This window comes from Physeter macrocephalus, chromosome 14 (assembly GCF_002837175.3).
Source record: "Physeter macrocephalus isolate SW-GA chromosome 14, ASM283717v5, whole genome shotgun sequence".
Classification (NCBI taxonomy): domain Eukaryota; kingdom Metazoa; phylum Chordata; class Mammalia; order Artiodactyla; family Physeteridae; genus Physeter; species Physeter macrocephalus.
In genome coordinates, this window is record NC_041227.1 from 258,311 (window position 1) to 273,349 (window position 15,039).

Sequence of the window (15,039 nt, forward strand, 5' to 3'; positions counted from 1 at the left end):
TGGGCATATACCCTGAGAAAACCATAATTCAAAAAGAGTCATGTACCAAAATGTTCATTGCAGCTCTATTTACGGTAGCCAGGGCATGGAAGCAACCTAAGTGTCCATCAACAGATGAATGGATAAAGAAGATGTGGCACATATATACAATGGAATATTACTCAGCCATAAAAAGAAATGAAACTGAGTTATTTGTAATGAGGTGGATAGATCTGGAGTCTGTCATACACAGTGAAGTAAGTCAGAAGGAGGAAAACAAATACCGTATGCTAACACATATATATGGAATCTAAGGAAAAAAAATGTCATGAAGAGATTAGTGGTAGGATGGGAATAAAACACAGACCTACTAGAGCATGGACTTGAGGACATGGGGAGGGGGAAGGGTAAGCTGTGACGAAGTGAGAGAGTGGCATGGACGTATATACACTACCAAATGTAAATTAGATAGCTAGTGGGAAGCAGCCGCATGGCACAGGGAGATCACCTCTGTGCTCTGTGACCACCTAGAGGGGTGGGATAGGGAGGGTGGGAGGGAGGGAGACGCAAGAGGGAAGAGATACGGGAACATATGTATATGTATAACTGATTCACTTTGTTGTAAAGGAGAAACTAACACACTATTGTAAAACAGGTATACTCCAATAAAGATGTTAAAAAAAAAAAAAAATCGTATCCTCTCGACTGGAAAAGCGGGGCTGGTCGCAAGCATCGGGACACTGAAGTTTCCCCCAGGATGCACTCAGGCTTGCACCTCCATAAAAAGCCACGAGGTGCTCACATAAGGAGAAGCCACCCCGTGCCTGCTGTGCGTGCCAGCGTGAGGACGGGCCTCCCAGGTGCCACCCCAATGTCCCCACCCCCCAGGGACTCTGACGAGCAGGAGGGCGTCCGTGTTTAAAGCGGACGGCACGGCGCCTGCCCCCCTCACCTGGATCCACTGCTCGCGGTTGATCTCCACGCCGTTGGCCCGCAGGGAGGTGATGGCCCGGTCGATGATCTTCTCCACCATCTGCGTGTTGCCGTTGGCCTCCTCCAGCTTGGCGGCCGTGATCCAGATGTGCCGGTCCGTAGGGATGTTCTCCCGGGCCTTATTTAAGACCTTGCGGGCATTTTCGTAGGTCTCTAGCCTGGCCAGGGCGAGCCAGAGCTGCACGGAGAGACCCGCCAGGTCAGGTGGACCCTCCACAGGCCACAGCCCTTGCACAAAATCCTTTGTACAAGTTTTCAAGGACCATTTAAACGGGGCCCAGGAATGTGTGCGGCGGCATTTTCTGCCTCATCTGAAAGCTGTTTGGTTACGCTTCTGACTTACTTAATGATGTAGTTAACATGAATAGTTGACGGGTTCTCAGCCCCGCGTTCCAAACGTTGGTTAAAGGTACACAGTGTTAGGACAGAAGGTGAGCAGGGTGTGACTGTCGCCTTCGCAAACTGAAAGGACACGGCTGTTCAGCTGTCTGGAGTTCTCACACCCCAGGTTTTGATTCTGCAACAGTTTATCACCAAGTACGTGTATGGGCTCTATTTATTTCTATGTAAATAAGATTAATTTTGTTTGGAGAATTTCACAACACCCCTTAGGATAATTAAAGACAGACTGGACATCATAAAATCATGACTAAAAGTCATTTCACTAAACGCTGTGAACAAGAAAATTTAAAACTAAAGAAATCCAAGTAGCTCTGAGGCATAGCCAACCTCGCGCTGGGCCGGCAGAAAGACGTACCAGTCTTTTCTGCCACCCTTCGGGTCCCACTGACAAACTTCGAGCTGAACTAGGAGGACTCGTCCCTGAAGAAGAGTGCTCGGCGCGGAGCTCCGCACGGGGTCGGGGCCGCGCTGAGATTCTGCTCTGCGTTTCCTTCAGGAGCCTATGGTCACTGTGCTGCCGGGCAGCTGGACCACAGGGCAGCAGCCCAGGAGTCGCTCAGTGAGCTCAAGGCCCAGCTGACACGTCCTGCAGACACTGGCCGCGGGCTCAGGCCTCCGCAGGGCAGGGGACTCACCTCCACGCTCGTAGGGCAGCATTCCACAGCTCGGCTGAGCATGATTCTAGCATCTTCGGGCTCTTCCAGCTCCACGGCTGCCTTCCACAAGCGAACTGAGTTTGGAACGTGCTCAAGGGCTGGGAACGGTCAAACAAGAAACCAGATCACAGAAAAACGCAAGTGAAAGCAAGACACTGTGTCACAGAGGATGCTGCTGCCAGCAAGTCCGGACGGTCTCTGCCCTGGGTGACAGGCCGGGACGTCACATGGGGCCCTCGGGTCTGGACAGACACCAACGAGGCCAGTGCAGACGTCCCGAATCGGCAAGCAAGGGTGGCAGAGAAGGCGGTGCGTCGTCTCACATCCGTTCACACTTGAAAATCAACATTAGAAAACCAGGCAGCGCAGACCAGGCACCCGCTGCCCAGGAAGGGCCAGCCGAGTCGGCTGCGTGTGAGCGAGCGTGCGGAAGTCACGGGGACAGAAAGTGCCAATGACTCTGGCATCCGCATCTGCCCAGGACGGCAGAGCAAGGGCTCCTCCCTGGACCCCAAGGAGCACGAGAGCAAAGGCACCAGGTGCTGCACCACACTGGCAGCCTCGGGACCTCAGTTCACACGAGTGACAGCAGGAAAGGGGGAGCAACTCCCAGGAGAAGCTATGACATCCTGCAGTCCGGAAACTCCCAAACCTCTGTTTAGGCAGCAGAGCCCTTCCTTCAGACGTAATTTACTGAAAAAGCCAAAACGCCGGGCAGCGAAACACAGAGCCCTGCTGCAGGGGGACTGGGGGGCTGAGGTGAGGCCTCCAGCCAGCCCCTGGCAGGACTGACGGTGACCGAGAGCTGATGAAGGCAGGAAACCAGAACAGCCCCAGGAGATCTTCTTTCTAGAAAACACACGGGCCAAGCTTGCGGGAAACAGCCCTAAGATTCAATGGTGCACAATCTGCGGACCCACCAAGCCTCTCGCGTTCCTCCCTTCAGCAGAAGCAGCCCCTCCCACTTCTGGGAGACGGGCTTCCCTCCTTTATAGGCCCTGGAAAAACGGGGCACCCCTCTCCCCTTTACAGGCCCTTGAGAAAGGGGCGCCCCTTCTCTCCTATGGCCAAACCAGATGGCAGGGGCTCCAGGTCACCGCACACCATGCCAGTCCCTCCCTGGCTGGTGAGCAGGAAGCAGCATGTGCCCGAGATGCTTAAGACCAGTGGGCCAGAGGTGGGGAGACACACCCCATGAACCCCAGGGGCCCACCCCCAGTGAGTTTCAAAGGTTCCCATGGTCCAGGGCTCATGGGGACCTCCCCTCTATGACTAAAAACAAGCTGCCACTCCGGAACCACCTGCCATGGAAGATGATGCCCCAGCCTGCGGCCCAGGGCTCTGCAAGGACCACAGCGCCACCAGCCTGTAAAAGAGGTGCAGCCGAGGGCTTGGCCCCTGGGCTTCCCTGGCCTGGCCACGCCTGTTACTCGGCCCAGCGCCGGCAGGGCACCAGCTGGGGGACCCTCGCGGGAGGCCACACGTGGTGGCAGCAGTGCCTCCCGCTCGACCAGGACCCCCAGGGCCGGGAGGGAGCGCCGACAGGCACGTGGCCGTGGGCTGCACGCCGTCTTCCCTGGGAGAGCCCGGTCCCTGTCCCCACGAGTTTGAGCTCAGCTGTCCAGAGGTCTCATCCCGAGGGACGATGTGTCCACCAAGGCCCACGGCCATGGCTCTCCTGCACTGGAGGCTGAGGCTGACCCAGCTCTCTGGCCTCCACGTGTTGCCAGACCAGCCCCGGCTGGCGAGGTGAGCCCTGACCCCCACAGTGAGACCGGTCTGCCACTGTGTGCGGGAGGGGAGACCTCAACCACAGCCCGGAGCGTCCTGAGGCCTGGCTGAGCAGTCCCACTTCCCGGAGTGACAGTCACCAGGAATCACAGCAGCCCAAGAAGCCCAAGACCACCGAGGGAACAGCCCCGCAGCAGTGATGTCAGATAAGGAGGCCTGCGGGGGCCCGCCCCGCCCGCCCGCCCTGCCCGCCCCCTCCCCCTGGTCACACTCCACGCCAGTGGCCATGGGGTCATTAACTTCACCCCGCGATGGGCATGAGGCCCAGGACGGTCCCCACTTTTCGGGAGAGACCGGGAACTCCTTTGCTGGCGTTTCATCCATAGCCCACAGGACCGGAGCTGAAGCCAACCACTGCTGACGAACCCAGATCTCACCAAGGTGCTCCCCAGAGACCATCTACCATGCCAGGTCAAGGCTATCTCCAAGAGCTGTGGCCAGCCGGGGAGGAAGGGCCGGCCCGGCCAGGAACGGAGCAGTCTGAACTCGACAGCCTGCAATCAGAGGCCAATGCACTCTCTGGCCCTTGGCCCCAACGTGGGGACACATGGGGCCATCCTGTGCTCACTTTATGGACCAGAGCACACTGTCTGGAGACAGTCACTCCACTGTTCCAGGCCTGCATGATTAGCAGAGGAACACGGTGCTTGACACCTTCATTGTGAGCGAAGGGCACAGGAAGCAGCCGCAGCCTGGCCCCCGGAGCGCAGCGCCCACAGGCCCACAGGTGCCCTTACAGATGAAAGCACGCAGACTGAGGCCAAGCACCCCCCCCACCACCACCACGTCACTCAGCCTCCTAAGGCCTCAGGTCTCGGAGCAGCACGTGAAGCTCAAGTTCTCCCAACAAAGGACCACGACGTCAGCTGCACCAGCTGGGACCCAGAGCTCAAGCAGAGACTGAGAGCCGGCAGGGAGTCCTCCCCAGTCACTGACGGAAGTAACTGTCATTGGTTTCCAAATATCAGATCCTTCCAGCAGTAGCTGTCAGGTTCCCCAAGAGCTAAAGGAGGCATCGCCAGCTGTGCCCCAGGCACCTAGAGAAAGAGCCCTGTTTTTGGAAACACCCTAAGGACGGGGAAGGCCAGGAACAGGCCCAGGGAGCAGGGTGGAGGCCAGCTTGGGGCTCCACGCTCTCCCCACCTTCGCGCAGCCTGAAGGAAAGCAGAGCCGGGAGGCCCGCTCCCCTTGAGGCCCAGGACGGCCTGGAAACCAATCACTCGACACTCCCCTGGAGGCCCCCTTCCAGGCCCAGTCGCCTCTCCAAATCTGAAGCCAACTGGAAATGAACCCAGGTAATCTGGGGGTGAACAGGGAGTGGCCACAAAGCCATTCTGACCATTCGTCACACTGTGGCAGGGGAAATTCAGTAGAGCTTTCCTAAATAAATCGTGCTAATTACCCGGAGTTTAATGTGTTTGTCATCAGAAAACTATTTTCCTGGCTGAAAAGAGATGAGCTGATGTCTATAAACCAAAACAGGTGCTAACTTTCCGCCCCGGCCTCATTTTAAGTATGGCAGGGCTGCAATCAAGAAACCAGACCCAAGAGAGGAAAACACACTGGAACGCGCGCACACACGGTCGGGGTCACATACGAGGTGGCCACCACCCGGCCCCTAACAAACACAGAGAGTAGAGCGTCACAGGCCGCGGCCCACAACCCCTGCGTATCTGACATCACACGCCCCTGACGGTTCACACAAACACATACCTTAGAAACAAGAGCTGGAAACTGCCCACTGCAAGCTGCCCTCAATTCCCCAAAACACACCTATTTTACCCACGCTACAAATTCAAGGGGAACAAGCCGTCTGCATAGGCTGACTCCAGGTCAGCCCTCCGACCAGCTGGTGCTGAATCTGGAACAAAAGTCAAAAGCAGCATCTCCTCTACAGCTCCAGTGAAGGGAGCAACGCTGTTCTTTTCTCACTTCTGCAACAACGAAAAGCAAACTACCCACAAAAGCTCCATCTTGGCAGTGACTCCTAGGTGGACTCAGTTTCCCCGGCGTGCAAACCGTTCAGCGTGCCACGAGCCGACGGCACACACGCCAACACGCTGCCCTGCAGGAGTTTCCCAAGACGGGAAGGAGTTAATTCACGTGCCACTCTGGTGCGACCACCAAGGCGGTTAAGACTCAGACCCGAGTGACACCTTCTACCTGCTGCGGGCGGAGACGGGAAGGCTAGCGCCGCAAGGCCAGCTTCTAGTGGCTCCCTCGCCCTGCGCGCAGCACCTGCACGCGGCATTCCACAGCGCCACAGAGCACCTGCCCTCACCCGAGGCCACACAGCAGCAAAAGGCAGACGTGAGCTCGAAGGCCAAGCACCTCAACCAGAAGCTTCCCTGGCAGAGGCTCCAAGGGCAGAAGCAACCCAGGCCAGACGAAGGCCTGGAGAGCGTCCCCCACTCTCTAAGCCCTCCCAGCGGAGCCCGAGCGAAGCAGCGGCGAGGCTGCTCCCCGGGCCGGCAACAGAGCAGGGGGGCTGCCCCCAAGCTTCAGGTACACAGCCAGGCGGCACCGCTCCTGCCGGGTCCCTAAGGGAGGCTCACCTTTTCGAAGAACCCGCTTCTTGGCGCGGATGTCTGTCTCCAGCTCTGCTGCTCTGATGTAAATCCTAACGGACTGTGGGAGGTGACGGACAGCTTGGGCCACCACGGCCTTGGCTGTGTCCCCAGGCTGCAACCTGGCTGCTTCCAGCCACACATCTTCACTCTGTGGGGCAAAGGCACAGGACAGACAGCGTACGCGCAGGCTGGTGGGGCGGCACGCACCCCCGAAGGGCGCACGGGAGCCTCGGAGACAGGGGGGCCAGGGTCCTCCCACCCGCGGGGCCCGGGGTTTACGGCGAGCTGGGCGCCCAGCACGCCTGCGCCAGAGACCCCCTGAAAGCCCCACACGTGGGAGCGTAGCTACAGCACGTCTGTGCCTGTGTGGGAAAGACAGGACACCACACTGTGAGGAGAGCACAGCCCGCCCGCCAAGTCCAGCTCGCTCCCACGGCGTCCCGCGTGGCCCAGACGCCGACGCCCCTCAGGGGCATGGTGCAGCTTGGGGAGGGCGCCCCACCTTGGGGCACATCTCTGTCCCCTTCATGATGAGGTTCCGAGCCACCTGCAGCTTCCCAGTGACTTCCTCCAGGCGGGCCGACGCGATCCAGGCTGGCGGGTGGTGAGGGTTTGTCTCCCGAACAGACTTGAGAAGCAGCCTTGCCTTCTTGATGTCGCTGTGTAGGCGAGAACGCACAGGTCAGGCCACCGCCTGCTGAGGGCATGCCCGGCCCAGAGGCGGGTGCCACTGCAGACACAGTGGCCAAACTGTCACATCTGATGCCCCTGCTGACAGAACCAAGTCAGAACTCAGTCGGCACCCTTCCAAGTCTGCGGCACCTCCACACACACAGGCATCGAGCCCAGGGTCAAGGTCAGAAACACGGGACGCGATCGGCAAGCTGCTCGCTAGCTCTGCACACACAGAGATTTGGAATGTTATCTGTAACAAATTTAATGTCCACGATGAACGGGTACGGATATATTTTAAACGAGAAATCAAACAATTCCACTCTACCTTTCTTAGAATATCCACATCCTGTTTTGACTGCATATTTTTCAAATAAAATCCAACACATTCCCGGCAACCTGAGCCCACCCAGCCACTGGCCCCGCAGGGTACTCACTTGATGTCCCCTCCATGAGTCGGGATCATGGAGTTCAAATCTGTCAGATAGCCTTTGGGGTCAACCACAGTCTGCCCACTCACCGAGTCAGATACCTGCAAGACAGGCCAAGCCCAGCTAGTCGGACAGAGCCAGGAATGCCAGGAACGAAGTCCCCGGAGGGTCCCTGAAGCCCCTTCCCATAATCCCGACTACCAGTGGACATGGGAGCTTTTAAGTAAGAAAACAACCTTAACTCAAACAATAGTTTGTAACGATATAACAAGCAAATTTCACCCATACAGAACAAAGATTTTATAAAAAAAAGAAAACATAAAAGTCCCAGAGGGAAAAGCCTAACTGAACACAAGGTCCATCTAAGAACGAGTGAAACCCAGAAATCACAAAGATTGATGATTTCAACTAACGTTCTGTACATTTTCACGGAGTAGTTCATTGTAGCATTCTCTCGAGTTGTGTCTTAAAGTTACCATGACAACAACAAAAACAAAACAACCTGAGTAAAAAAGGGCAAAAATGCAGCACAACAAGAAAAGGATGAGAGGAAAAGCGATGGGAAGGAAGAAATGAAACTCCCTTTGTTTGCAGGTAACTTGATTGTCTATGTAGAAAATTTGAAAAAAATCAACAAAAAACTCCCAGAACTAATAAGTAATTACAGCAGGGCTGCAGGACACAAGGTTAATATCAATCACTATCCTACATACCAGCAGCGAATATGTCGAATCTGAAATTAAAAACACAACAACATTTACAAGAGCACCCAAAACTGTGAAACACAGTGGACCCTTGAACAACACGGGTTTGAACTGCGTGGGTCCATTTATACTTGGATTCTTCCCCTCAACACATACCACACCGCTACACGATCTGCAGCTGGCTGAACCGACAGCCATGGACGGCCCTCAACTGCATACAGGGTCAGTGCCCCTAACACCCCACACTGTTCAAGGGTCAACCATACCTAGACATTAATCTAACAAATACATAGAAGATCTGTAAGAGGAAAAACAACAAAGCCTGAACAAATGAAATCAAAGAAAAACTAAATCAATGGAGAGAGATTCCATGTTCATGCACAGGAAAACTCAGTATTGTCAAGATGTCAGTTCTTCCCAACTTGACCTGTAGATTCAACACATTCCCAATCAAAATTCCCGTAAGTTACTTTATAGATATCGACAAGCACATTCTAAAGTTCACATGGAGAGCAGGCAAAGGACCCAGAACAGCCAACACAACATTGAAGCAGAAGAACAAAGTCGGAGAACACGAGCCAACTTAAAGACTTGCTATACAGGTATAGTAATGAAAACAATGTGGTACTGGCAAAAAAACCTCCTAGACAATAACACAGGAAAAAATCTACATGACGTGAGGTTTGGCGATGACTTTTTACATACTACATCAAAGGCACAATCCATGAAGGTAAGAATTGATAAGCTGGACTTCATTAAAATTAAAAATTTCTGTCTGTGAAAGTACTGTCAGGAGAATGAAAAGACAAGCCTATAACCAGGAAGAAACATTTGGAAAAGACATATCAGATAAAGAACTGTTATCCAAAATACACAGAGAACTCTTAAAACTCAAGAAAACAAACCCGGGGAATTCCCTGGCGGTCTCACTGCCAAGGGCCGGGTTCAATCCCTGGTCGGGGAACTAAGATCCCACAAGCAGTGCAGCGTGGCCCCCCCACCCCACCGCCAAAAAAAAAAAAAAGGCAAAGGACTTGAATAGACATCTCTCCGAGGAAGAGATACAAACTACCAATAAGCACATGAAAAGATGTTCAACGTCACCGATCAGGGAAATGCCAATGAAAAACCACCATGAGCTACTACTTCACAGCCATGAGGATGGCTGCTGTCAAAATGCCAGGGCTTCCCTGGTGGCGCGGTGGTTGGGAGTCCGCCCGCCGATGCAGGGGACGCGGGTTCGTGTCCCGGTCCGGGAGGATCCCACGTGCCGCGGAGCGGCTGGGCCCGTGAGCCATGGCCGCCGAGACTGCGCGTCCGGAGCCTGCGCTCCGCAACGGGAGAGGCCACAGCAGTGAGAGGCCCGCGTACCGCAAAAAAAAAAAAAAAAAACACAAAATGCCAAAAATAACCAACATTGTCAAGGATGCAGAGAAACTGGAACCCTTGTGCAGTGCTGCCCTGCTGGAAATCTAAAATGGTGCAGCTGCTGTGGAAAACAGTAGGGTGGTTCTTCAAAAAAGTAAACCTAGAATTACCATGTGATCCAGAAACTCCACTTCTGAGTTTATATCCAAAAGAACTGAAAACAGTGACCTGAACAGATATTTGTACACCAAGGCTCACAGCAGCGTTAGTCACAATTGCCAAAAGGTGGAAGCAACCCAAAAGTCACGACAGATACCAAGGTAAACAAAATGCGGTTTATACGTACATACAACGGAGCATCAATCAGCTTCAAAAAGGAAGAAATTGCCGACACCTGCTACAACATGCAGGAGCCTTGAGGACGTAAACGAAAGCATGTGAAATAAACCAGCCACAAAAGGACCAATACGGTATGAATCTATCCACAGGAGGCCCCTAGAGGGGTCCATTCACAGAGGCAGAGAGTAGGAGGGTGGGGCCAGGGGCTAAGGTGGGGGAGGAGGGGCGCCTGTTTCATGGGGACAGAGTCTCAGTTTGGGAAGATGAGAAAGTGCTGGAGATGATGGTGCTGATGGGGCACAGTATGCACTACTCAGCGCCCCTGAGCTTTACACTTACAAACGGCTAAAACTTTAAATTTTATCTTATACATATCTCGGCACAAAAAATTACTATTTTTTTCTCTATATTTTACACACAAGTGTGAAAGATAAACAACAAACTAGATCCATGCAACATAAATGAAGCTCAACTTCACCACTCACAAGGATGCAAATTAAGTGGAGGCTTGTTGGAGGGAATGGGCCTCCCAGGTTGGCGAAGACAAAGACAAAGGCCCCCTGACCAGAGCTGCCAACAGGGTGGGGGTGGGGGTGGGGGGTGATCGATTGCACAGCCAGCTCCCCCACGTTGCCGAGTGTGAAATGTTGTGCCTTTGAGAGACAACTTGGCACCTAAGTGAAAATATGCCAATCCAACAATTCCGCTTTAAAGATACTGTGAAAATATTTACTTAAATCTGCAAAGATAGAAGCACGAGGAGTTCATCAAAACATGGTTTGTGGGGCTTCCCCGGTGGCGGTGGCGCAGTGGTTAAGAATCCGCCTGCCAACGCAGGGAACACGGGCTCGATCCCTGATCTGGGAAGATCCCCACATGCCACGGAGCAACTAAGCCCGTGCGCAACAACTACTGAGCCCGCGTGCCCTAGAGCCCGCGTGCCACAATACTGAAGCCTGAGCGCCTAGAGCCCGTGCTCCGCAACGAGAGGCCACCGCAATGAGAAGCCCGCGCACCGCAACGAAGAGTAGCCCCTGCTCGCCGCAACTAGAGGAAAGCCTGCATGCAGCATCGAAGACCGAATGCAGCCAAAACTAAACAAATACATAAATTTATTTAAAAATTTAAAAAAGGGCTTCCCTGGTGGCGCAGTGGTTGGGGGTCCGCCTGCCGGAGCAGGGGACGCGGCTTCGCGCCCCGGTCCGGGAGGATCCCACGTGCCGCGGAGCGGCCGAGCCCGTGAGCCATGGCCGCTGAGCCTGCGCGTCCGGAGCCTGTGCTCCGCAGCGGGGTGGGGGTAGGGGGCCGCAGCAGTGAGAGGCCCGTGTACCGCCAAAAGTAAATAAGTAAATAAATAATTTTAAAAAACCATGGTTTGTAACCGCGAACAAGCAGAAACCAGCCAAAAGGTCCATCGATCAAAGACTAAATCATGATATTCACAATGAACTACTCTCCAATCTACAAAGTAAATACATATGTAGTAACACGAAAACGTGCTATTTTTTGGATCTGTAAGCTACTATTTTTTTTTTTTACCGTACGATACCTGCTCGCCGTAAAAAACTCAAGGACGGCAAAAGCTCACTTAAAATTTAGGTCTTCCACCGCAGCAACAGGAATGGTTGCGTACTTCACTCTGCTGTTTCTCTAAGTATGTGCGAAATTTTTCCATAAAAATGTTTAACACAAAGCATTCCCCAGCGGTGGGGGTGTGGCGCCCCGTCACATCCTGGCCTGTGCAGATCCACACTCTCTTCAACACACACAACTACTCTGGGTCTGGTGTTCACGTGCGTGATGACTCCTTCCCGACTGGCTGGTTCTCTCGACTTTCCAGTGCTTTCTGTCGTGCAAAAGTTTTTAATTTGTAGGTACTCAATTCGAAAGTATTTTCCTTCACGGCTTCTGACGTGCGTGTCACATGAGAAAGGGTCTTCGCTCTGCCTGGGTTTGCTAGAGCACGGAAGCTAGTGCACGCCCCGTAAGGACACAAGGATTCACTAGGGTGCAGGAGGAACACACGTACGCTTAACTTTCACGTAAAGAGGGAAGGGCGTTAAGCGACATCGGCGGTAAGCTCGCGGCTTGTCACGAGTGCCTGTCGGCTGCTCCTCAGGCAGCCCTGTCACCTGCCACAGACCCCAAGCCCCAAGGGAGCAGGAGAACCGCCTCGGGTGGCCCTTCGCTGCTGGCACCGAATGCAGCACGCCTGTGCCCGCCCTCCGGGTCGACACACGCACCAGCCTGAGGGCAGAATCCCGTCACACTGCGCAATGGGACAGGGAAGTGGACATGTCACAGGTCTGTTTAACATGTGACGAAGCACTTCAAGGGGTGAACTTTTCACAAATACACTTTTATAAGCAAAACCAAAAATTCTTTAACATAATCCGTAGGAAAATAACGCATGACACAACCTCTCACCTGGCTCAGCCTCATGTCCATCAAAGTGTTCCTGGCTTGGCCGATCTTCCTCATGTCCAGCTCACCTGTGCCGGGTGTCATCAACCCAGGTGTCATCCCACCTGGGTATGGAGTGTTTAGCCCGCCTGGATAGGGTGTGTTCAGACCTCCAAATTGCTGGGGGAAGCAAGGACAAAATGCTGGCTCGCATTGGCACGCACTTCATTCTCATCTCTGGAAACTCCTCCCACTGGAGCCTGACACCTGAACCATGGGACAGACTCAGCCGCAGCACAGCCGGAGCACACTCCGGCTCCTCCAGCGCCGCCCCCAGCCCCCCGCACTGATCTGTCCAAGCAGACACAAGGAGCCCCGTTTGCCTTCTCTGGGGATGCTCACAGTCTGCCGGGGATCTACGGACGTGTGGTTCTCTCCAGTCTGTAAATGCTTGGCAAAGAAACTGTCGGGAACAGGGGTCAGCTTCTCATAGCGGGGGTTCCGCTGGCGCTTGTTTCTGGCGTCGCCGACCTCAGGGATGCTCAGCCACTCTTCTTCTGTGACTTCTGCCAACTTCCTCTGGAAACACCCGGCCCCCAAACATTAATTCCCTGGCAGCACTGCACATGCACAAGAAAAATTAGGTTCTCCCTGACCCCTATCGCCCAAATCATGATGCCTTAAGGACTCTGATGCAGACATGGCTTATCTACTTCACTTAGAAAAATCAACCTGTTGGATCTGCTCTACTTCACTCAGATGTAAATTGTTCTGTCAAAGCCCAGGGAACACAGTTCAGAAAACCTGATGTCTAAATGGACATAGTTACAAAGTCACAAAGGAAATCAGCCCCTCTGTCCCCCCTTTTCTGGGGAGGAGAGCTCTTCTGCGCACACACGGATAATTAAGCACACCCAAGCAGGACCCTTCTTCTACCCTCTGAATTAAAGAAAGAGCGGAGTGAGCAAAGCTGTGCTCATCTCAGCAGCTGTGCCCCAGAGCGTCTGTCTGCTCTCCGCTGGGAAGGCCACGAGGGACGGCAGGCCGTCCGTCTGCTCACTTTGAGATCTGAGAACTGCTGCTGGATTTTGGGGCGCTCCATACGGTATTTCTCAATTTCTTCTTTCTCCCTTTGCTCCCTAGAAGTAAGATGTGTGCACATATTAGAAATCCTGGATGTCCATTCTGAAACAAAGTCACTTTATTATCCTTCCTAATTAAATTTACACCAAAAAGAGTAATTCCACACACTAAGCAGTTAAGTCAAATCTATTTTAAGAAGACAGTGGATACATTCACAAATAACTCAACTCGGCTACCAGATGAAAACATGCAGAACTCACTAAAATAAAAAGCAAGCTGTCTTACTCCATTAAACACTTGCTTTTGAACACAAGTATATTCACTGCTTTAAAATTCTATAAAATCCCAAAGGTAAGGCCATCCTCTGAATAACTCAGCTCAGAAGAAAAGCTGAACCGTTGTCCTAGTTGCCCATCCAAATCGGTTCCTGGTGACTTAGGACCAGGTCATATGTGAACACAAAGAGCCGTGGGCAATGGTGACAAAGCGTCGACCAAGTTAGGCAAACCGGAGTAGACATGAGCCCAGCAGCTAGGGCTTCGCAACGCTGAGATTTATATTTCCCTCCATAAGGTTAGACAGGAACTTGAATGCGCTGTGAATAATGACGTGCTTGGAAAAGACAAACACCTCTCGACCGGCTGGAGACAGCCTGGCATCACAGCTCCTGATGGGAAGCAACTCGCACAGAGACCGTCAGGTTTTCTGGCCAAAGATGTTCCACCTGATCTGAATCAAGCCTCAGGCTCCAACTTCCAATCCCCAGGAAACGCTGAGAGCGTAACAAGTTAAAAGGGTGCCATGAGGAGGTGGGCAGTCATTCCATAAAGGGGGGTTGGTGGCTAGGAGACATGCCCGAGGAGTGGTGCTGACTGCGTCACGGCTCGTGAAAGGCAGCTCTACGATGTTCTGGGGACAAGCAGGGAACAGTGGATGCAGACTGGCTGCCAGGTAACAAGGATGGACTGCTCAGCGCCAGGGCGAACTGACACCAACGGGACCCAGCAAAGCCCACCTGCAGAAGCAGAAGAAGCGAACGTGCAAACCAAATAGTGCGGACTACGTGGGGGCATGCGCCTGTCTGCGGCGCTGTTCTTTCTGCTTTTTTGTATTGTAAAAGGTTTTCAAAAGCCAACCACTTCCCTAAAACCACTTAATATGACAACTTTCTGTATGTACCCACATCACTCAGATTTTTCTAATGAATGAATTCCAGAAAATTGGAATCAAGTCTTCTTTAATATGCAAAACCACCAAATTACGATACGTATGAGTTCATGCACGTTGATTAAATAACGTGCTTTTAAAAAACTCCCCTGAAGAACGGTGCTTCACTCTTCTAATATGATTTTGAAAAAACTAAAACTTCTACAAGTTATGAAAAGAAAACTGTATGTATAATTAGCAACAGAAAGAAAAAAGTAAACCAAAATGTTAACTGTCGCCTTCCAGGCTTGTGAATAAACATTATGCTCTTACTTACACTTAATCTTATTGTTCTAATATTCTAGAGTGAGAATGCATTCTTTTTTTTTTTTTTTTTTTTTTGCGGTACGCGGGCCTCTCACTGCTGTGGCCCCTCCCGTTGCGGAGCACAGGCTCCTGACGCGCAGGCTCAGCGGCCACGGCTCACGGGCCCGGCCGCTCC

General features: G+C 53.0%; 1 protein-coding gene across 1 annotated transcript in view; it reads right to left on the reverse strand.

Moving 5' to 3' along the window:
• The window catches only part of PRPF6 (pre-mRNA processing factor 6), a 36,674-nt gene that overhangs the window by 17,312 nt on the left and 4,323 nt on the right, over positions 1–15,039 (reverse strand). Inside the window, exons 4-11 of the mRNA XM_024128534.3 lie at positions 13,369–13,447; positions 12,711–12,887; positions 12,333–12,488; positions 7,501–7,595; positions 6,894–7,050; positions 6,377–6,539; positions 2,010–2,128; positions 932–1,150 (exon numbers count right to left, since the gene is read on the reverse strand). Coding sequence (XP_023984302.1) covers positions 932–1,150; positions 2,010–2,128; positions 6,377–6,539; positions 6,894–7,050; positions 7,501–7,595; positions 12,333–12,488; positions 12,711–12,887; positions 13,369–13,447 — 1,165 coding nt within the window. The remainder of the gene's footprint in view (positions 1–931; positions 1,151–2,009; positions 2,129–6,376; positions 6,540–6,893; positions 7,051–7,500; positions 7,596–12,332; positions 12,489–12,710; positions 12,888–13,368; positions 13,448–15,039) is intronic.